We start from the raw sequence: 19,471 nt of genomic DNA on the forward strand, positions 1-19,471 counted from the left end.
GGGCTCAGCGTCCGGTCCATAGATGGACGCCACGTGTCATCGCCTTCAAACGCTGTTCATCAGATTCCAATGGCTATGACGCTGACCGGACGCAGTAGCTTCAACTGACTGGACGCTGAACCCCCAGCGTCCGGTCGTTTCCAGTAAGGTACCGACCTCGACCGGACGTGTCCGGTTAAAACTGACCGGACACTGGAACCTCAGCGTCCGGTCAAGTACAGTAAGGGTCGAAACCTGGTTTTCCTTGACCGGATGCGTCCGGTCCACCTCGACCAGACACAGCCAGCGTCCGGTGGTAAACCCTAGCCACTGTACCGATAGTCAACGTGACCGGACGTAGGCAGTCAGCGTCCAGTGCTTCTAGATTCAGCGTCCGGTCACTGGATCGACGCTAGCATCAGCTCTATTCTCACTTCTATCTTCTCCACCCTTGCTCCAATGTGCCAACCACCAAGAATTTGCATCCGGCGCAATAGAAAATAGGCATTTCATTTTCTCGAAAGCGCCGAATCCCGCCGAGTCCGGTCCACTTGACCGGACCGTGGGCTCAGCGTCCGATCCATAGATGGACGCCATGTGTCATCGCCTTCAAACACTGTTCGTCAGATTCCAATGGCTATGACGCTGACCGGACGTAGCAGCTTCAACTGACTGGACACTGAACCCCCAGCGTTCGGTCGTTTCCAGTAAGGTACCGACCTCGACCGGACGTGTCCGGTTAAAACTGACCGGACACTAGAACTTCAGCGTCCGATCGAGTACAGTAAGGGTCAAAACCTAGTTTTCCTTGACTGGACACGTCCAGTCCACCTCGACCGGACACATCCAGCGTCCGGTGGTAAACCCTAGCCACTGTACCGATAGTCAACGCGACCGGACGCAGGCAGTCAGCGTCCGGTGCTTCTGGATTCAACGTCCGGTCACTAGACCGGCGCTGGCATCAGCTCTGTTCTCACTTCTATCTTCTCCCCCCTTACTCCAATGTGCCAACCACCAAGAATTTGCATCCGGCGCAATAGAAAATAGGCATTTCATTTTCTCGAAAGCGCCGAATCCCGCCGAGTCTGGTCCACTTGACCGGACCCTGGGCTCAGCGTCCGGTCCATGGATGGACGCCATGTGTCATCGCCTTCAAATGCTGTTCGTCAGATTCCAACGGCTATGACGCTGACCGGACGCAGCAGCTTCAACTGACCGGATGCTGAACCCCCGGCGTCTGGTCATTTCCAGTAAGGTACCGACCTCGACCGGATGCGTCTAGTTAAAACTAACCGGACACTGGAACCTCAGCGTCTGGTCGAGTACAGTAAGGGTCAAAACCTGGTTTTCCTTAACCGGACGCGTTCGGTCCACCTCGATCGGACACAGCCAGCGTCCGGTGGTAAACCCTAGCCACTGTACCGATAGTCAATGCGACCGGACGCAGGCAGTCAGCGTCCGGTGCTTCTGGATTCAGCGTCCGATCACTCGACCAACGCTGGCATCAGCTCTGTTCTCACTTCTATCTTCTCCACCCTTGCTCCAATGTGCCAACCACCAAGAATTTGCATCCGGCGCAATAGAAAATAGGCATTCATTTTCTCGAAAGCGCCGAATCCCGCCGAGTCCGGTCCACTTGACCAGACCCTGGGCTCAGTGTCTGGTCCACAGATGGACGCCACATGTCATCACCTTCAAACGTTGTTCGTCAGATTGCAACGGCTATGACGCTGACCGGACGCAGCAGCTTCAACTAACTGGACGCTAAACCCCTAGTGTTCGATCGTTTCCAGTAAGGTACCGACCTCGACCAGACGTGTCCGGTTAAAACTGACCGGACACTGGAACCTCAGCGTCCGGTCGAGTACAGTAAGGGTCGAAACCTGATTTTCCTTGACCGGACGCGTCCGGTCCACCTCGTGCGCATGTGTACATGTGTTAGCATATTTTCACAAATATTATCAAGGGTGTTAGCACTCCACGAGATCTTAAATGCATATGCAATGAGTTAGAGCATCTAGTGGCACTTTGATAACCGTATTCCGATACGAGTTTCACCCCTCTTAATAGTACGGCTATCAAACCTAAATGTGATCACACTCTCTAAGTGTCTTAATCACCAAAACAAAATAGCTCCTATGGTTTATACCTTTGCCTTGAGCTTTTTGTTTTTCTCTTTCTTCATTTCAAGTTTAAGCCCTTGATCATCGCCATGCCATCACCATTGTTATGCTATGATCTTCATTAGCTTCTTCTACTTGAAGTGTGCTACCTATGTCATGATCACTTGATAAACTAGGTTAGCACTTAGGGTTTCATCAATTCACCAAAACCAAACTAGAGCTTTCAGTGCAGCCTGTAACACCCTAGTGTTAAGCATTGCATTTGACACTTGTATTTCATGAGCACAAGCATCATCCAAGCATTCATGAGCATGAGTATATGAAGTTTCATTTCATTCACCTTATCTTTATCACATGTGATGTTGATTATATACATGCATATGCTTGTGATCATGTGTGACCAATGCAAGAGATAGTTGTGAGGTCACAAAAACACCTTAGACACATCTAGGATGGAAAATGGAACAATGTTTGTATTTATGACATGGGCCAAATTTGCTTCTAAGAACTAGTTTACTCAAAACTTCATTTTTCATGATACTACTTTGACTAGAGTTGAACTATAGTCTAGAGTGTTTGCATGACAGTGCCCCCTTAATGAAAGTTGTAGTTCTTGACATGGGTAACAAACTTTATTTAAGGGTTATGAGCTAATTCAGTGCCTAACATGGTCAAATAGGGCCCACAAGAAGCCATAGTATGTTGTTTTTAGGACTTAGGAATTTTGCTAAGCTAAAGAGCTGTTTACAGTTTGAAGTGACCTACTTTGGAACATTGCAACTTGAAAACCATGGCGAATTAGACCAAACTTCTTAAAGCAAATTGATAGATCACATGTAGCTCTACAACTCTTAGTAATGGAATTTTCACTAACTCGCCACGGATTAGGAGTACCAATTGCTTGAACTCACGTTGTCAATCACCTGATGCAGGCCTAAAATCGGTCGGGCAGCACCCCATCATGGTCGACCAGCCACAGGTCGTGGCCGTCGCGTGGCACCCATACGTCGGGGCTGGGCCACGTCGTGGCCAGGCGCGCGCTGAATGTAACACCTCTGGTGTTATGAGCTTGCTTAGCACCTAGGTTAAGGCCTAAGAGAAATTAGCAAAAACAAGTTCTCGAGTTTTAAAATTTTAAAACACACATGAAATGATAAACAAACCCTGTGCGACTCACTTTTATGGTCAAAAGAAATCAAATAGATACCAAAGTTAATTTACTCAGTGCGTAAATGTGCTAATGAAAATCCTAGGAAGAAGAATAAAATAAGTAGTTTTAATTGTTTGGTACAAAAAAATAATTTCTATAAACAAAAATAAAATGTAACTTGTGTATAGTGCTTATGTAAAGATGATGAGCAAGTGATGTAGATGAAAATGCAACTTTAATTTTTGGAAAATAAATGTGTTAACTAATGTTCTTGGGAGCTCAAAAATTAAATTGGGAATTAAAATCAACCATTTCGTTAAGTCGGCAAAGATGTGAACTTATGTTAAAGTACTATTTTTGGCGAGTTTTATTGAGCAAAGTAATTAAATAGTGCTTAAATATTTTGTTCCTATGGTTTAGTATAAAGTATGGACTATTGGATGAAGTACTTGTTGGTTGAAGTTAATAAAGATTAGGCCTTTTAAAAATTGTGGCAAAAGTGTTCATGGTTGTTAAGTTCAAACTGAACTCTTGTCTTTTCTAAGTCTGAAAGAGTAGTAGACAATGTCATTTTGGTGTTTAAATTCTAACTAAAATGTTTAAACACTACTTTCATATTCTTGTATTGTTGGTTGCATCTAAGTAAGCTCTTAGGCATGGGGTAGGTCGTAGATGCGTTGGGTGTCGCGTTGCTCTCTTAAAAATTCCCCAAACTTCGTTGGAACGTGTTGTAACCATATTGTTGATGCTTTGTTCATGAACTGGCATTCAGCGTGATGAGCTCATGTTGGCATCCTTCTATCCTCCTCTCTGGTTGCTCTCTGGCCATGGTGATGGCTTTGCTATGTCACTGGTAATGTTGACTTTAGGATAGGGGAATTAGTTAGGCCTCAATTATGATCGTAAAATACGTGCACGTCACCAATAGCAATCGATCAGCTTGAGTTCGCAATCACCACGCGCACACATAGCCGATGCCTGGCCGCTCCTGGCCTCGATCGTGCTCGTTGCCGGCCTTGCTGGTTGCCGACCATGTGTCGGGCTAGGGGTTGGCAACGGTCACCTTCTACGGCGTTGGGCTACTGCTGCGTGGCCATCGCGTGTGCACTGTTGTCCTGGATGTCCGCAGGCTAGACCGATGCCGCGGCGGCCTTCGTCTAGCCGACGTGGCACTCTTTTCGCCGCTCAAACCACCTACTCGTCGAGCTGTTTCCTGCCTCCATAGTCACATCACACTAATACCCTCATCGCGGTGTCACTGCCCTCCCTCACGTGGTTTTATTACACCAGCCCTGCGAGACGGCCCCACGTGTGATTGTTGCTTCACTGCTGCTGCCCGTGTCCCGCCATGGTCGAGCAGTCCCATCACGGTGCTCCACGATTCTATCTCTCTGAGTCTTCCCTGTGCAAATGCCTCGCTTCATTAACGTAGCCTCAACCGAAGCAGGTGCAGCCTTGAAGAGCTATCGCCCCCGCCTGCCCTTGTCACTGACAGAATCGCCCCATTTGGCATAATAAATACGTGTGGTTCGGGGCACCACACCTCAATTCAGCGTTCCAGCAGTTAGACAGGAATGCTAGCTCATAGCTTGACCCTCACCTTGGCGCAACCGAGCACTACTGACCGCTAATTTAGCATTTTCTCACCGTCGGCTAGGTGTGTCGCCATGCCAGTGAAATTGGGGTAAGGTTCGAATGGGTTCAATTGTTACTATCCACGAGCTCACTTTGACCTCCTCTATCTGGTGCTCGCACCATTTGGCTAGGGCGCTTGTCAGAGACGTGGTGATGCATGGGTGTCCATCTCGGAGCACCGCTGCCTTGCTGGCTCACATATGGCTAGGCCACCTCGAAACTCCTTCGTCTCAATCGTCACTGCAGCACTAATTCCGGTGAGCAACTGGTGCTTACTCGCTATCTCTACCACCCCTATAGTATCTTAGGCCACCAAAACAGTCGCACCACTGCATGGTTCTACCCGCCGTTGAGACCAGGCCTCAGTAGTGCACCGTTAAGCTCCCAACCACCGCCATCCTTGCATGTTTGGCCATAGAGCTCAGTTGACCCCTTGGTCTCACCGGAGCGCCACTAGTTGCCCGGTGTAACCGTCATATGCCGTCGATGAGCGGCACCATCGCGCGCATGCGCCCAGGGGCATGCCGTTGTAGAGATGAGTTTTTGTAGGGTGTTAGATGCGAAGCGTGTCTCTTCTACAATAGTGCGCAAATGCGTCGGAGCGCTCACATAGCAGGCCAGTTGGGCTGGCCTGCTGGCGCACGGCCACGCTCCGCGTGGGTCACAATGGGCTACTTGGTTGAATGCTTGCTGTCGATCCTTTTTGTTTTCTAAAGCATTTTCTAATTTAGTTTCTAAGCAAACTTGTAATTTCAATATCAATTTATGAACTTGTCCAAAAATTTTGAAACTATTTTGTTAGGTTCCTAAAATCATGATCTATCTGCTAGTATGTCTTATTCACATAGTTTCATAGTATTTTTAGGGGCTATCTAATTAAATTGGGATGCTTAATATTATTAAGATATAAACTTGTAGGAATTTTCATGATAAATTGGTAATAGTGTTGGCTCTGAAACTTTCACAGTGAATTCCTACCATTATTAGGTGCTTACTGTAATTTTTGTAGCTTTATAATAATTAGTTTGTTAAGGTAGCTAAATGAGCTCTAGTTCAAATATATATATATATATATATATATATTTAATCAATAAAATGTCAAAACACCTAGGGGTTGTAAAGCTAAAACATTTTTCGGAAATGAAGTCTTACTTGACAACATGGATACGTAGCCTAGTGCATTAGTCATTAGAGCTAGCTCGTTAGCTTGCAGAGCGTAATCATATTTTTAGAGTTGCAGTTGTCGTTAATTAATTATGTTTTCTACATTGCATCCACGTATATCACAATAGGAACAACGATGGATTATGGAGTCGACTAGGGAAACAGAAAATATGGTGCCTTGGTAATCGTGTCACCATAATGAAATGCTAATACTTGGTTACATCTTGCCCAGGCAAGCCCCGATGCATAACCTTTAATATTATGTACTTTATTTTATGCTTGTGCATTAAGTTTTGAGGAGTTGAATGAAACCCACTTGCATATATATATATTCTTATCCTGAGTCCTACTAGTATGTCAGGATCGTGTAGATTGCTATGCTATAGAATCCGATAAAATTCGAGTGATTACCTGTCACTCACGAGAGATAGGAAAGGTATTATTGTTGTTATTATATTATTATCATATGGAGTATATATGAAGGATAATTGAAGACTGAGCGGAATGGTACTTTGGATCTGAACTTGGATAGGCATTCGAGCGAGGCTCGAATTGCACTTGTTCTGCCTGTATCGATTGAGGACCGTTCATTGCTATGGATGGTAGTTAGGTCACAGATTTATTACTACTCTGAGCACATACTTGCTTATAGGAGTGAAAAGACTTGTTGCTCTCTTGTCATGGGTTCTGACTCTTTTTAGATCAACTTTTAGGGGTAGGTATTAGGTGGAGGTCTAAGCACCATACTGAGACCGGGTCTTAGGTGTTGAGCTTGAAGTCCAAGTTTGGATGGAGACCTAGACCCCTTGACAGGAGTGGGACGAGTTAGTTCTGTTTGTGCCTCGGATACAAGTAGGGCGTGTGTTTTAGGGTACCTAGCTAGGATGCATTGATTCGTGAATCATCGTTCTATGAGATGGTATGACTTAGCTATGGTCTAGCACTATAGTAAGAACTAGAATATAAAAGATGGTAAAATAGTTCTGATTGCTTACCTCTTGCTTGAAAGTAGCATAGGTGCTTACATAGAATGGTAAGTTAATGAACTAATGATGACTGCTAATAAAATTAAATATAAGAACACACGTTTAGTAATGCTTCCTACAAATACAATAACCAGCAAGCCAAATAAGCCTTGCATATCCTTGGAGTCTTTTACTTTCCTCCTATCGGGTAAGTCTTGCTGAGTACAATTGAGTATTCAGGGTTTTATTTCCCCTATTACAGGTGACAGGTGGATGCTAAAGCTGACTCTCGTGTGTAGAAACCTCCTGGTGGGCTCAGAGAGGATTCTTTTCATACTACGATCATAGTGTTTATTTATAACCCTCACTAAATGTTTTATAAGAAAAGATGTAAAATCTACTAGCATGGCCCCGTTCGGCTTGCTGAAACTTGGTTGAATTGGTTGAAAACACTGTTCTGGCTGAATTGTTATGAGAGAAAAATATTGTTCTGGCTAAAAAAATAAGCTGAATAGTATGGATTATAAGGTAAGCCGAACAGGGCACATATCTTGTATATAAATGGCCACTATGTCAATGCTTCACCATGCCATTAAATTAATCTTTGTTTCCGTTGTAACTCTGATCATATGTTATTTTCTGATGCAAGATAAAACTTGTGAACCTAAAATGTATAAACTCGTTTACATATAAACTGTTTTAATCTCGCTGGTGCATTCAACTTGTTTAAGTACTCAAATGTTGTAATAAAGTGATGTAAGAAATGGCTAATAATGTTGTAAGCTTTATCCTCTTATTTATGATCCTGACAAAAAATTTGGATTTTTGAGCTCTCCCTTTGGGTGGGTTCGACGGAACGGCATGATTTAGTGCACTCCCTTATGTACTTAGTGTCTAATGGAGAACAAGTACCCTTAAAAGAGCATTAGATTAGGCGGTTCTGCCACACTGAAGTGCGCCGCGCATCCACACTTGCCCCACTCATGCGCTCACTCACTCCCCCTCTGGTCTCTCTCGCTCGCGCACGCTAGAGCTGAGCCACGCCGCGGCCGCCATTATCGCACCTCTGCCACACTCGCACACCATCCATGCTACACCACTGTCCAATCCGTCACACACAAAGCACCACCGTGACTTGCTCCACCTCCCTGAGCCGCTATCACCACCGTTCGTACAAGGGTAAGGCCACATTGCGCGTCACCATCGTCGCCATGGCCACGGTGCGCCGTCGAGCTCAAGCTCGCCCATGGCCAGCCACCACCACTGCTCCTCCTACTTTCTTCTCCCATGGTTGGTCATCACCGTAGGGTCTAGATGCTAAGGCCATAGCCTATTTAACTGCTACCACAGCATCGGCATGGGAACACGTGACTGCACCTACGCGCCCGCCATGGCGGCGAGCTTGAGCTCGTCGTGGCCAGCCCTAACTAGACTCGTCTCCCCCCTCCCATGTTTGTTTCTGCTCCACCATGACCCATAGCACCTTCCCCAAAGACGGAGACTCACCACCGACAGCCACCGACAGCCACCTCACCGTCGCAGCGCTCGCACCGTGCATGCCGCCATGCATGCGGTCATGCCCCTCCGACACCGCTACTAACCCTAACCCGCATACTAGAGCTCTGCTAGGACCCCCTAACGCTGTAGCCATGCTCTCCTAGCCATGTCGTCGCTGGAGGCGACGAATCCGCCGCCGAGCACCTCCGCCGGAGGCGATTTTGGATTTGAATGTTTTTCTTTATTCTTTTTCAGAAATTGATTTAAACTTCAAAAATTCATATCTAAAGCTAGGACTCTAGGAGTATCCAAATTGAGTGAACCAAATTTTGTTAGATTCATCTTGATGAGTACTATTTGTTAAAAATATGAAACTTAGTATGTGCTGTAGTTTTATACCATGTTTAAATTATTTTGTTTATTCCTATTAAACTTGAAAAATGCACAACTTAAGTTTGAGAGATGCTATAAATGTGATTCCAATTTTGCTAGTCTTGTTTTGACATGCTAGAGCTAGAAAAAATGTTAAACCTCCGGTTAGTATGCTTGGAAGAAGATTTCTTATTTTGGCTTAATAAAATGCTAGTTCTTGTGAAATTAATTGTGGTAAATATATGTAACCTATGGACATAAATTAATTTTCATAGTATACTGGTATTATGAGGAAGGTAAGAAAAATATTAAATCTATTGGTTGACACTTTTCACTATACTAAGTATATTTAAGTGGGATTATGCCATGTAACTAGTTATTTTTGTAGAGGTGCTATACATATCCAAATGCTATGAAATTTTAACAATAGTCTCTTGAGAACATGTATGAGCTACTGTAATTTTTCTAGAATTTTCTGTGCACTAGAAGTAGCAGTTCCAATTTTCATCCAAATTAAATAAAGTAATAAAGGCCTATATACAATTGAATTAGGTCCAACCATTATACCTTTCAACATGTTAGTGATGTATATAATCTGTTGGTACCGATGGTTGTGACATATTTTGATTGGGTGTATGTAGTTATATATTTATTGCTCTATCATTTAATTGCATCTAGTCCTTGAATTGTTTGCCTTGTAGTAGCATGATGCCTGTTAAATTAGATGATTATGCTAATTGAGATAAGTTGTTAGCTACAGGTAATAGACACCTTAATGATGATAAAACAACTCTATCTTAGGTTGCTGGAACATGGTGAGTGTATGTTCCTTGTACTAGAGAAGAGATATACACATACTCAGTAAAATATAAAGTTACTCTTGTCATCACCATAGTACCCTGTTGTTAAGTACGTGTATGTTTATGCATTGCAGCATATCCTATCATCCATATCATCACATATGCATTCTTTGTCTCTTATTGCGTGCTCATGCATATAGGATCGACAGAGGGAATAACGCTGTTGGAATTCGAGGCAGTGGAAGGAGAGGACCAGGAGGCACCACAACAAGTAGCTTTAGAAAGGGAAGAGTAGGCCCTAGAGGAATTACCGGAGTGCCCAGATCATATGCCTACATCCTTTCTAAAAGGCAAGCCTCGGAGTATTCTAAGCCTCCTATGTTTTACAAATATCAACTTGAGTCATTTTATGTTTGATGCATTAGGTTATAGGAGTTGTTTGGAAACTCTTGATGCATATAATTTCCTTGTCAATACATATACCTTAAACCCTGTGTAGGTCCAGGATTGAATATATGCTTAGCCATACTTAGCTCGGTAGAAGTCGGATGATTTCCTGTCACCTGAGAGACATAGGTGGATACCGGAGCAAGGTTGGCTATATTTGCTATCGTAGAAAAGAACCATGAGATAATATATTAAAGGTGGGGCAGAGTCTATATATAGGTTAACTCATGTGATTCCGTCTGTGTCGATTAAGGACCGCATTGTTGGAGGCCCTCTTGTCATTTTGAACGCATGTCTCTCACTTAGCTGGCCGGATAACTCATTCCGACCGCGAAGCCTAGTAGCTCAACTCGGGTTGGGTCTTGTTCTGTTAGAGTGCGCACACTGTAGGTAGTAAGGATGTGTGGGGAGCCGGACGTGAGCCCAAGGGTAGGGTAGTCCAGATCGTCCTAGCAACCGATAGAGTCACTGATTATGCGGCGCTGATCAAACCCATAAAATGTGTACCTAAGTTGTACCAAAGGTGACCTAAGGCTACCGTGGCTGGTAGACCTAGGTTTGTATTAGGAATACTGCCCAGCTGGTTGCAATTGATTTGAATCGACGTCTCTCTCAGATAGTGAGAAACTTGACTGAGCTTCTCCATCATAGTAACTTGATGGAATAGGATTGTTATGAGGAACGTGCAAATATTACACCTTGTATGGTTACTATTGTTTGCCTCATCTTTAATCAAGTGATTGCTCTAGTACGGGTGCTAACCTAGACATGCTTAATTTTAATAGGTATAACTTGTTGCTAGAATCACTAATCAGATCAATATATATATTACTTTTGCTTTTATGCAAAATATTGTCAAGCCAGCTCCACTTATAAAGCCTTGTATGATCCTTGGAGTCACTTTATTTTTAGTTTATGATAGGTAAATCTAGCTGAGTACCTTCTCATACTTAGGGTTTATTTCCCATTTATTGCAGATGGTACTGTATACCATGGGTACTGCAAGAATTGCTTCTCTCCCGCCATGGACGAGGAGTAAGGCCGCGGGCAAGGCTCTTCTATGTGGTCTTACCTCTGATGCTTTTATTGGACTCGATCATGAACTGGCATGTATTTGAACACGTGTGTGTGTGTGATGATGGTTTTAAAACTATATTGCTTCCGCTACTACATTTAAACTTGGGATGTAATAACACTTTCCGTACTCTAATGTATGTTGAACTACTTGTGAACTTATGTAACATGTGGTTTGTATGTTGAATCATGTACGATCTTGGTTGTGTGTTGGATTATTAGAGATCATTCGTGATATTCGATAGACTACCGGGTTTATATGGGTTCAAGTATGACGGTGCGATTGCTTCGATGGTTGTCATTGTACTTGTGCTCTTATAAATTAGTTGGTTCTACCACACAGCCCACAACAGGGTGGCGGAGACTGGTGGGATGATCTCCGGGGCGCTAGAGGACTGGGGTTCGCCCATTTTGTGCTTGAGGTATGATTTGCCGGCGACGATCATGACACGCTTGGTTTCTGCTGCAAGGTCGTTAATGGAAGCTTCCCGATCCAATCTGTCTTGGATGCCGGTGATGGCGGTGTCGCCGTGGATGCGTGCCTGCTCGATGGCGTGCAGACGTTTGTCGAGGTTGACGAGTTGGCGATGCATCTCCCCAAAGTTCTTGCGGAGATTGGCAGTGAGGTTCTCGATCAGCTGCTGCATGGTGGAGGTGGTGGAGTACATGGATCGTCTGGTCTCCGGATACCAGTGTAAGAGCCCTGTTGGGAGGGGGACTTGGGGGCGGTGGCTAGGGTTTAGGGGTGTAGGTGTCGGCTATGGGGTAGGAGGGCGGCGGCTGAGAGAGGGAGAGAGAGATAGGCGGCGCAAGGAGAGAGGAAGGGGAAGGATAAGCCTGAGGCTGTTCTTTCTTGATCTCAATGATTACATCGTCTCTCTATTTATACTCCTGAGTAGACTTGTATCCTAAGTAATCTAATGAGGGAAATCCTTATAGATATGGACTTCTCCCAATCTATCTAATTTTAACCGATCCTATTCCTGTTCTCATTGCTCTATTGGAGATCCTCCTGGTATGGATAGTGGAGCAGTGGGAGATCACCCCTGCTATGGGCACGTCCTCCTTGCTGTGTGCCCCCTCCCCCTCAGGTGGCGCGGCTAACCTGGGCCCCTCCTAGGCCCTCCATCAGACGTATGACACAAACGCTTGTTGTGTATGCAACTCTACTTTTATTTAGCACCAAGCCACCAATATTAATTGAAGAATTAACATTGACTGTAAGTGGCCGCCTGTTTCCTCTTTTACTTTATTCATTAGAAACATTGATTGAAGAATTTCTGTAAATACTGATTTTTTTTTATTCCCTTTTCTGTGATTTAGCTGGATCATTAGTTCTTTTTGGTACTTTTCGTGGATCTTGTTAATTGAGTGGTATCATGGTGCTGAGATCATTTTTAACTAAAGTTGCAGAGTGATATACCACATGAAACTGTGAGACATTGCCAAGATGCGGAATCAAAAGAGACAGGTAGTTGGCTTTTAGCCAATTGCAAGCTCATTAAAGAAAGGAAGTTAGCAATATTCTAATTATTTCGTGTCAGCATCTCACTACTTCTATTTAGTTGCTATGTTAAAAACACATGAAATTACTGTAGCTCACTGTATTTTTCCATAATTTAAGTGTGGTTATCTTTTGTTAGGTTATGTTGCTTTCAATCCTATCTTCGAAAGAATTCAGTGCACTTTTAATCACTTTATCATGATGTCAATGGTTATGTGATCCCAGGACAGGGAAAGCAATTAAGAATCTCTGGCATACACTTATGAATAGAAAAAGGAATTCAGATTTTGTCTGAGGTTTAACTATAAATAATAAATATTCTGGCACCATAAAAAAAACTCAGGCTGCGGGGTAGACACCCCGAGCTATTTTAGCTTAAGATAGAGGACATCTTACCCAGCCCGAAAAAAACCCCGAACCTTATGCCCCGCCTGCACACAAGGCACCATTAAGGCCCCGTTCGGTTTACGTAAAGCCGGCTTGTTCGGCTTCTTTTTTCAGCCAGAACAGTGTTTTTCTCTCACAACAATTTAGTCAGAACAGTATTTTTAGCCAGTTTCAACCAAAATTTAGCAAGCCGAACGGGGCCTAAGAGTGGCCAGGATTCATGCATAAATATTCAAGTTGCAGTGGATTGCCCAATAAGACCCAAACCAGAACAAGGATCCACAGAAGATGGTAGGAATGCAGCACCGAAGAAAAAAGGTTCTGATTCTATGCGCAGTGAACGGTATGTTTTGGTCGTCTCCCCCGGCCCTAGATCTCGACAGCAAGTTGGCCCGGTAGTGGTGGATGCGGTGGTTTGGGCGAAGCAGGGGCGGAGAGTCTCGTTGACAGCCGATTGATGGAGGTGACATATTAGCGGAGGGCAGGATCGACGCGGGGGACTAAGGGTGGGCGGTGCAGTGAGGCAGTATCACCATGTTCGTATGATCGTTTCTGTGGCTTATAAACCGGCTTGATGTTGTTTTATTGTGAGAGAAAAACACTGTATCATGTCGCTAGCGGTTGCAGGCGGGGACACACAGGGTTGCGTGCTCGCGTGGGACGGCACCTATCGCACGATAACTCTATCCTATCATAAGTAGGTACACACATGTACTTGTAAGATACTTCGTCCATCATAAATTATAAGTTATTTTAATTTTTATAGAGAGTTTTAGAAATAACTTTCATAGAGAGTTACAGCGTGATAAAGTGATAGATCTCAATTATACTCTGTATTTGACTATTTCCACGTGCAGATAGCACGAGGAAGAGCTGGACGTGGGCCATTTTCGTCCCAGAAGAAACACGTCCGGGACTACGCTGCACGTTAAAACCGAGACTACGCCGACCCTCCTCGTTGACAACGCCACCACGCGCCCACGCCGCCCCCACTTCCACCTGTCGCCAGAGTCGGAGTGCCGGCAGCCGACAGGCATTCCCTTGCTTATTTCCCGTGCCTCAGTGCGGGCTTGAGGCTTGAGCGATTGGTTCTGGTCCCTTCACGCGGCGGCACGCATGCGGCGGAGCGCAGACGGCGTCACCACGCGGCGGTTAATCAACAAACCCTTCCTTTCGATGTCCCCATTGGCCCCCATACGCGCTTTAATTTATATTTATATGTATTCTGTTCTGGTGTTTGAGCGACTCTATTCGACGCCCTCTGTTTCTTGGATTAGACCGTCCGGACAGCATTTCGTTCGTGTTATCGCTGTCCGGAAATCCATCCAGAGAATCGAGTACAAGAAGCAGGAGCTTTCAGCTGACCATTACCCTGTCATGTTCCTGCAGGAGCTCCGGCAGCGGCAGGTCCTCGAGTTGCTCGCGCAAAATCGATTGGATTGCAGACGAGGTGCGGCCACACATGAATAGACTCTTTTACTGTCCTGAATGAAGTTTACAGTGACTGGAATCAGAACTGACATGAGTAGATCAGAACTAGAATCACTTTGTTAGTTTGTTCCATCTTTTTATAAGCCTTCTAAATCAATTCCGATTTGGCTTCAAAATGAATCTCACCTACAAGTTATTTCTTCGTAACTGTTAATGTAGCATGGGGGACTCCAGAGGCCTTCTAAACGATTCAAGGCTGAAGAACGGAAAAGGACAGGTAAATGTAGTCTAGTCATGGATACATCTGAATTTTTGTACTCACATGTCTCAAAGTTCATATGTGGATGTTTCATGGAAGATAGGTAGTGCCTTTTCTTGATCTAACTAGAACAGACTATGTTAATCGATGGATTAGTCGTAGTAGAGGGGATGCATCAAGAGTGAGTAGGAGATTGCTTCTGTTGAAAGTGCTTTCTCTGAAACCAAGCTAGAGCTAGTCACCCACAGGTGCATCTATATGGTACAAAAAAAACTGTATTGCCTGGGTTTGGAAGCTATTTGTGAAAACTGCTTGTGATAATGTACAATCCCAGCATCCCAGCATGTTGTACATTATTAAAGAAATGATTAAGTAGGATAAAAATTATGCTATGAGTGTACTGGTCCCTGACAGTACTGGAAGACTGGCAGTTTACAGACCACTTGGTTATAGTGCATCAAGTCATGGTTGCAATTTCTCATTCAGGCATATAAGAATAAAAAATGCACACTTAATGTGTATCTTGAAAAGGGTGTAAGTTGGATATGAGAGTAGGCAGTCTTGTTTCATGATGACTACTTTTGTGGACTGATATGATATGTCTCAATTGTTCATAAAATTCATTAATGAACCAAATAGGAGAAGAAGCATAGAATAGTTAGTAGTGCCTTTGGTTGTGGCATGATGAAGCTAATGGTAGGAAATTTGGATGATATGGGTGAATTTGATGACCTGAATTGGAGTTGACCATTTTTTGCAATGAATATGCATGTGTGTAACTGTGTGTATCTCCATTCCATCATCAGATCATATTTCTGGTTGACATTTCTTTGACTTTGTAACACTCGCAACCCCAATTTATGCTTTTCAACATCCACATTTGCTTTAATTTTGACTCTGCTGTGTAGCTGAGTGCCTATCCCACAAGACAGGTAATTCAGTCAAGAGGAGGAACACATGGTCACAAGATGTAAGTTATTAGTTTATTTCAGCTACCTTCATTTATTGTATATTTTCCTCCTGTTCTGTATTGCTAAAAAAATGAACATTTTTCAGGAAGATGCTATTCTTATTCAAATGGTAGGCCCGCATTGCAAAAACAAATGGTCCAATGTTGCACGCTCTATACCTGGTCGTAGTCGAGAACAATGCCGAGAAAGGTAAAATTTACAGGATACACATTGGTCGGTTGCTTCCCTTTATGATTCCAAATGAAAATGATTTGTCCTAGCCATTACTTTTGGTTTTTTGATCCTTTGGCAGCCTCATTGAAGGCATCTCGCCACACCAGCATGTCAATACCAGTCTACCACCTTTTAGCTTGTTCGATTTACTTCCGATAAAGGCAACTAGATGGTTGTTTGAGGAAAAGTATTGCTTTTGAGGTCTTGATATTTTGCAGTGCAGTCTTTTGGTACAAGCAATGCAACTTCTTTTTTATATACTCTCAAGCCAGGGTCTTTTTGTCTGTTTACAGATTACAGATTTAATGTACTGATAGGTCCAGCATATAGTTTATGATGTTTTACACTTTCACAGCATGTCCAAGCATACTTATAGCTATATTCAAAATAGTTCGTTCAAAAAACAACTAAAGTAATAATAGAATCTTTGTTGTTGGACTTCCTATCCTTCATAAATTGACGGCTACAACATTTTTATTATTCCACAACACCTCTAGAACTATAAACATCAGATGATGGTCCCAAAAAAGTCAATTAATATATTAACTCTGAAGTCTTAAATATCTAAGAGAAACCTTGATTACCATTACAACTTTCTGTAGCACCATTTATAAAACCTGAGTGCATGTTTTCCTGAGAACGCATTCTTTAACTAAAAGACACTTTTTGATCCACTTTAAGAAAGTATCAATTGTCTAGTGTGTTCATTCAAGTAACCCTAGCAAAACTTGGTGATTATTCTACTATGGTTCTTTTCTCAGTAATAATATGTCATAATGCAAATCTAGGACCAATGACCGAAAGTACTTTCTACATACTACAGTCTAGCAAAGCCTGGCAATTAGAGAGCCAACACATATTTTTCAAAACGTTGTTAACTTGTTGTGCTATACACCTATTTACGCAATAGTTTTTTTTCCGAACATGCATTGGCATGTATTTCATTAAGAGGAAACTCATTACTGGGTCACAAATCAAAAATTTTGAATCAGTAGTTTCAGTTATACCTATATATTGTAATCCTTGTACAGATTTCTATCTTTGAAATTCATCCTTTCAAATCTGTCTCAGAACTGAGAATTTACCTTTGTAAAATTTGATGATCCAGATGGATGTTTTATCTTGACCCTGCTATGAACAACCAGCCATGGTCAGAACAGGAGGACATAACATTGATCCGTGCTCATCGTATTCTTGGAAACAAATGGTGTAAACTGGCTACACATTTTCCTGGCAGGTGAGGTCATGATGTTGAAACAGAACTTGAAGGACCAAATGTCAACTGTTCAGTTTGTATCAGATTCCTACAGAATAGTAAATAGTAATTTGCACTATCTATTATATCATTTGTAAGCTTCCTTCGATGCTATTTAAAAGACAATATAGCTCATATCCAGTCATTAAAAATAAAGTACTGCTAAAAATATAGATGAAAATTACTTCTTTTTTTCTTTTCATAATTTAAGTGTGGTTATCTTTTGTTAGGTTATGTTGCTTTCGGTCCTATCTTTGAAAGAACTCAGTGCACTTTTAATCACTTTATCATGTTGTCAATGGTTATGTGATTCCAGGACAGGGAAAGCAATTAAGAATCGCTGGCATACACTTATGAATGGAAAAAGGAATTCGGATTATATCAGAGGATTGACTATAGATAATAAATTCTTTGGCACCATTAAGAGTGGCCAGGATTCATGCATAAATATTCAAGTTGCAGTGGATTGCCCAATAAGACCCAAACCAGAACAAGGATTCACAGAAGATGGTAGGAATGCAGCACTGAAGAAAAAGGGTTCTGATTCTATGTACAGTGAACGGTATGTTTCAGTCAATGTCTCTGAAAGGCAAATTGCTAGGTCTAGTTTGCCCGTGGTAACCAAGGAAAAAGAGGCCTTGCCATCAAGTTCAGTGGTTCAGAAGGTCTCTTGTGTTGCAGAAAATTTTGATACATCCCTGCAAAAAAAGGAATCGACAAATTGTCTTGAAGCTCCACTTAACGGTGTAGATGCAGGCTTCTATCCAGCTCGTGATCATGTATCTATTCATGATCATTTTGATGACATATGTAGTAGTGCCAATCCAGAGTCACCGGAGCTACATCTGGCAAACATAGCAGCTCTTCTGGACATGTCATATTCACCATGCTCCCTGGTTGGTTTCAGCCCGGCTTATTCAACCAGCCAACAGTGTTTTCCTTTCACAATAAATCAGCACCAGTCAGCCCAAAGCAGTCCAGAAACCAACCAGCGAACACGCCGATTGTGACAGCTTGATGATCGTTCCACCTGATTCTCCAAATGATGGAAACTCAATGGAAGGGACGGGGCATTAGTTTTTTTTAAAAAAAAAATTGTCAGGAAGTGCACCTGCCATAGGTCAAGAAAAGCAAGAATCTATCCTTGATCTTGAGATCCCTGTAACATACCTTCAACTAACAATGAACATGTTGATCCTTGTACCTATAAATCCCTGTCTTTTAGTTACAGAATTTCCTGTGTCGTAGAAAGATCGACGCACATGCATTGATGCGTGCATACCTGTTGTGTAATATAGGCTATGTAGAAGAGCAATGCTGGCTGTCTGCTCTGTTCCTTAATATAGGCTATGTAGAAGAGCAATGCGTGCACATGCATTGACTGTATAACAAGTTAGGTTATTAGACCCCTCTCAATCGAAGTTTTATTCTCGTTTAATAGAGTGCCACTGTGCCACATAAGCAACGAGTTTTATTCTCGTTTAATACCGTGCCACCGTACCACATAAACAACTTTAATAAGATAGCAAAAAGAATTAAAGAAGGGAGAGATGAAATGGGTTTCATCTAGATGAGATCTCAGGGATACTGTCTCTACGTCCTAATGTGTCATAAGATTAAATACAATGAGCACATATGAACACAAAAAATAAATTATATATTGTAGAAAGTTGTTTCAACAATCAAGCAAATGCTATTTTTTATTGTTTTATGTGAGTTTCCATACTTGAAATCAATAAAATGAAATTGTCCATTGCAATTGGCCCTATAAACTTTGATTCTGAATCTAGAGTGTGCGAGGAAGAAACAGAAGAAGAAAATATGGTCCTTGTGAATAATAATATTTGTGATTTAGGAGAATTTATTTATTTATCAGGCTTGCTAGTGGCCGGACGTCCGATCCGGGGCTCTAGCGTCGGACGGTACCCGCGCACAAGAGAAGGAACCCGCATCAACTATTTTTCACGCACCCCACCGCGTGGGCTCCCCACGCTTGCGCTCGGTTTCTCTGTGCCCGCTCGATGGCGCCCCAGCAGCGGGCCCGCGTCACCCAAACATCACCCAGCAGCTGCAGCAGGTGGCTGCAACAGCAGGTGGGTCCCATTGCAACATGTGCAACACCCAGACCCAGGTGAAACACTTGCAACATACACCTGAAAACAGCTATAAAACTTGTAACATACGTCTGAAACACTTGTAAAACACCTGAAAACCACTTGAGAGCCATTGCAAACATACGCAATAT

The 19,471-nt window shown here is 43.0% G+C and overlaps 1 protein-coding gene across 1 annotated transcript; it reads left to right on the plus strand.

The window, feature by feature from the left end:
* The first annotated feature begins 14,213 nt into the window (after positions 1–14,213).
* Positions 14,214–18,303, plus strand: LOC136465515 (transcription factor MYB3R-2-like). The gene is made up of 8 exons (XM_066464213.1): positions 14,214–14,248; positions 14,487–14,547; positions 14,748–14,805; positions 15,696–15,757; positions 15,844–15,947; positions 17,080–17,208; positions 17,543–18,105; positions 18,230–18,303. Exons 1-8 carry the CDS (start codon positions 14,214–14,216, stop codon positions 18,301–18,303), a joined length of 1,086 nt encoding a protein of 361 aa, XP_066320310.1.
* Positions 18,304–19,471: the final 1,168 nt, after the last annotated feature.

The sequence above is a fragment of the Miscanthus floridulus genome, chromosome 7 (assembly GCF_019320115.1).
Source record: "Miscanthus floridulus cultivar M001 chromosome 7, ASM1932011v1, whole genome shotgun sequence".
Classification (NCBI taxonomy): Eukaryota; Viridiplantae; Streptophyta; class Magnoliopsida; order Poales; family Poaceae; genus Miscanthus; species Miscanthus floridulus.

Bases quoted from the DNA above. Each gene is read 5' to 3' on its own strand.
- LOC136465515 (XM_066464213.1), top strand. From the start codon at position 14,214: ATGCGGCGGAGCGCAGACGGCGTCACCACGCGGCG. The intron at 15,948-17,079 runs GTAAAATTTACA...TTGATGATCCAG, and splicing joins CGAGAACAATGCCGAGAAAG to ATGGATGTTTTATCTTGACC. The intron at 17,209-17,542 runs GTGAGGTCATGA...ATGTGATTCCAG, and splicing joins GCTACACATTTTCCTGGCAG to GACAGGGAAAGCAATTAAGA.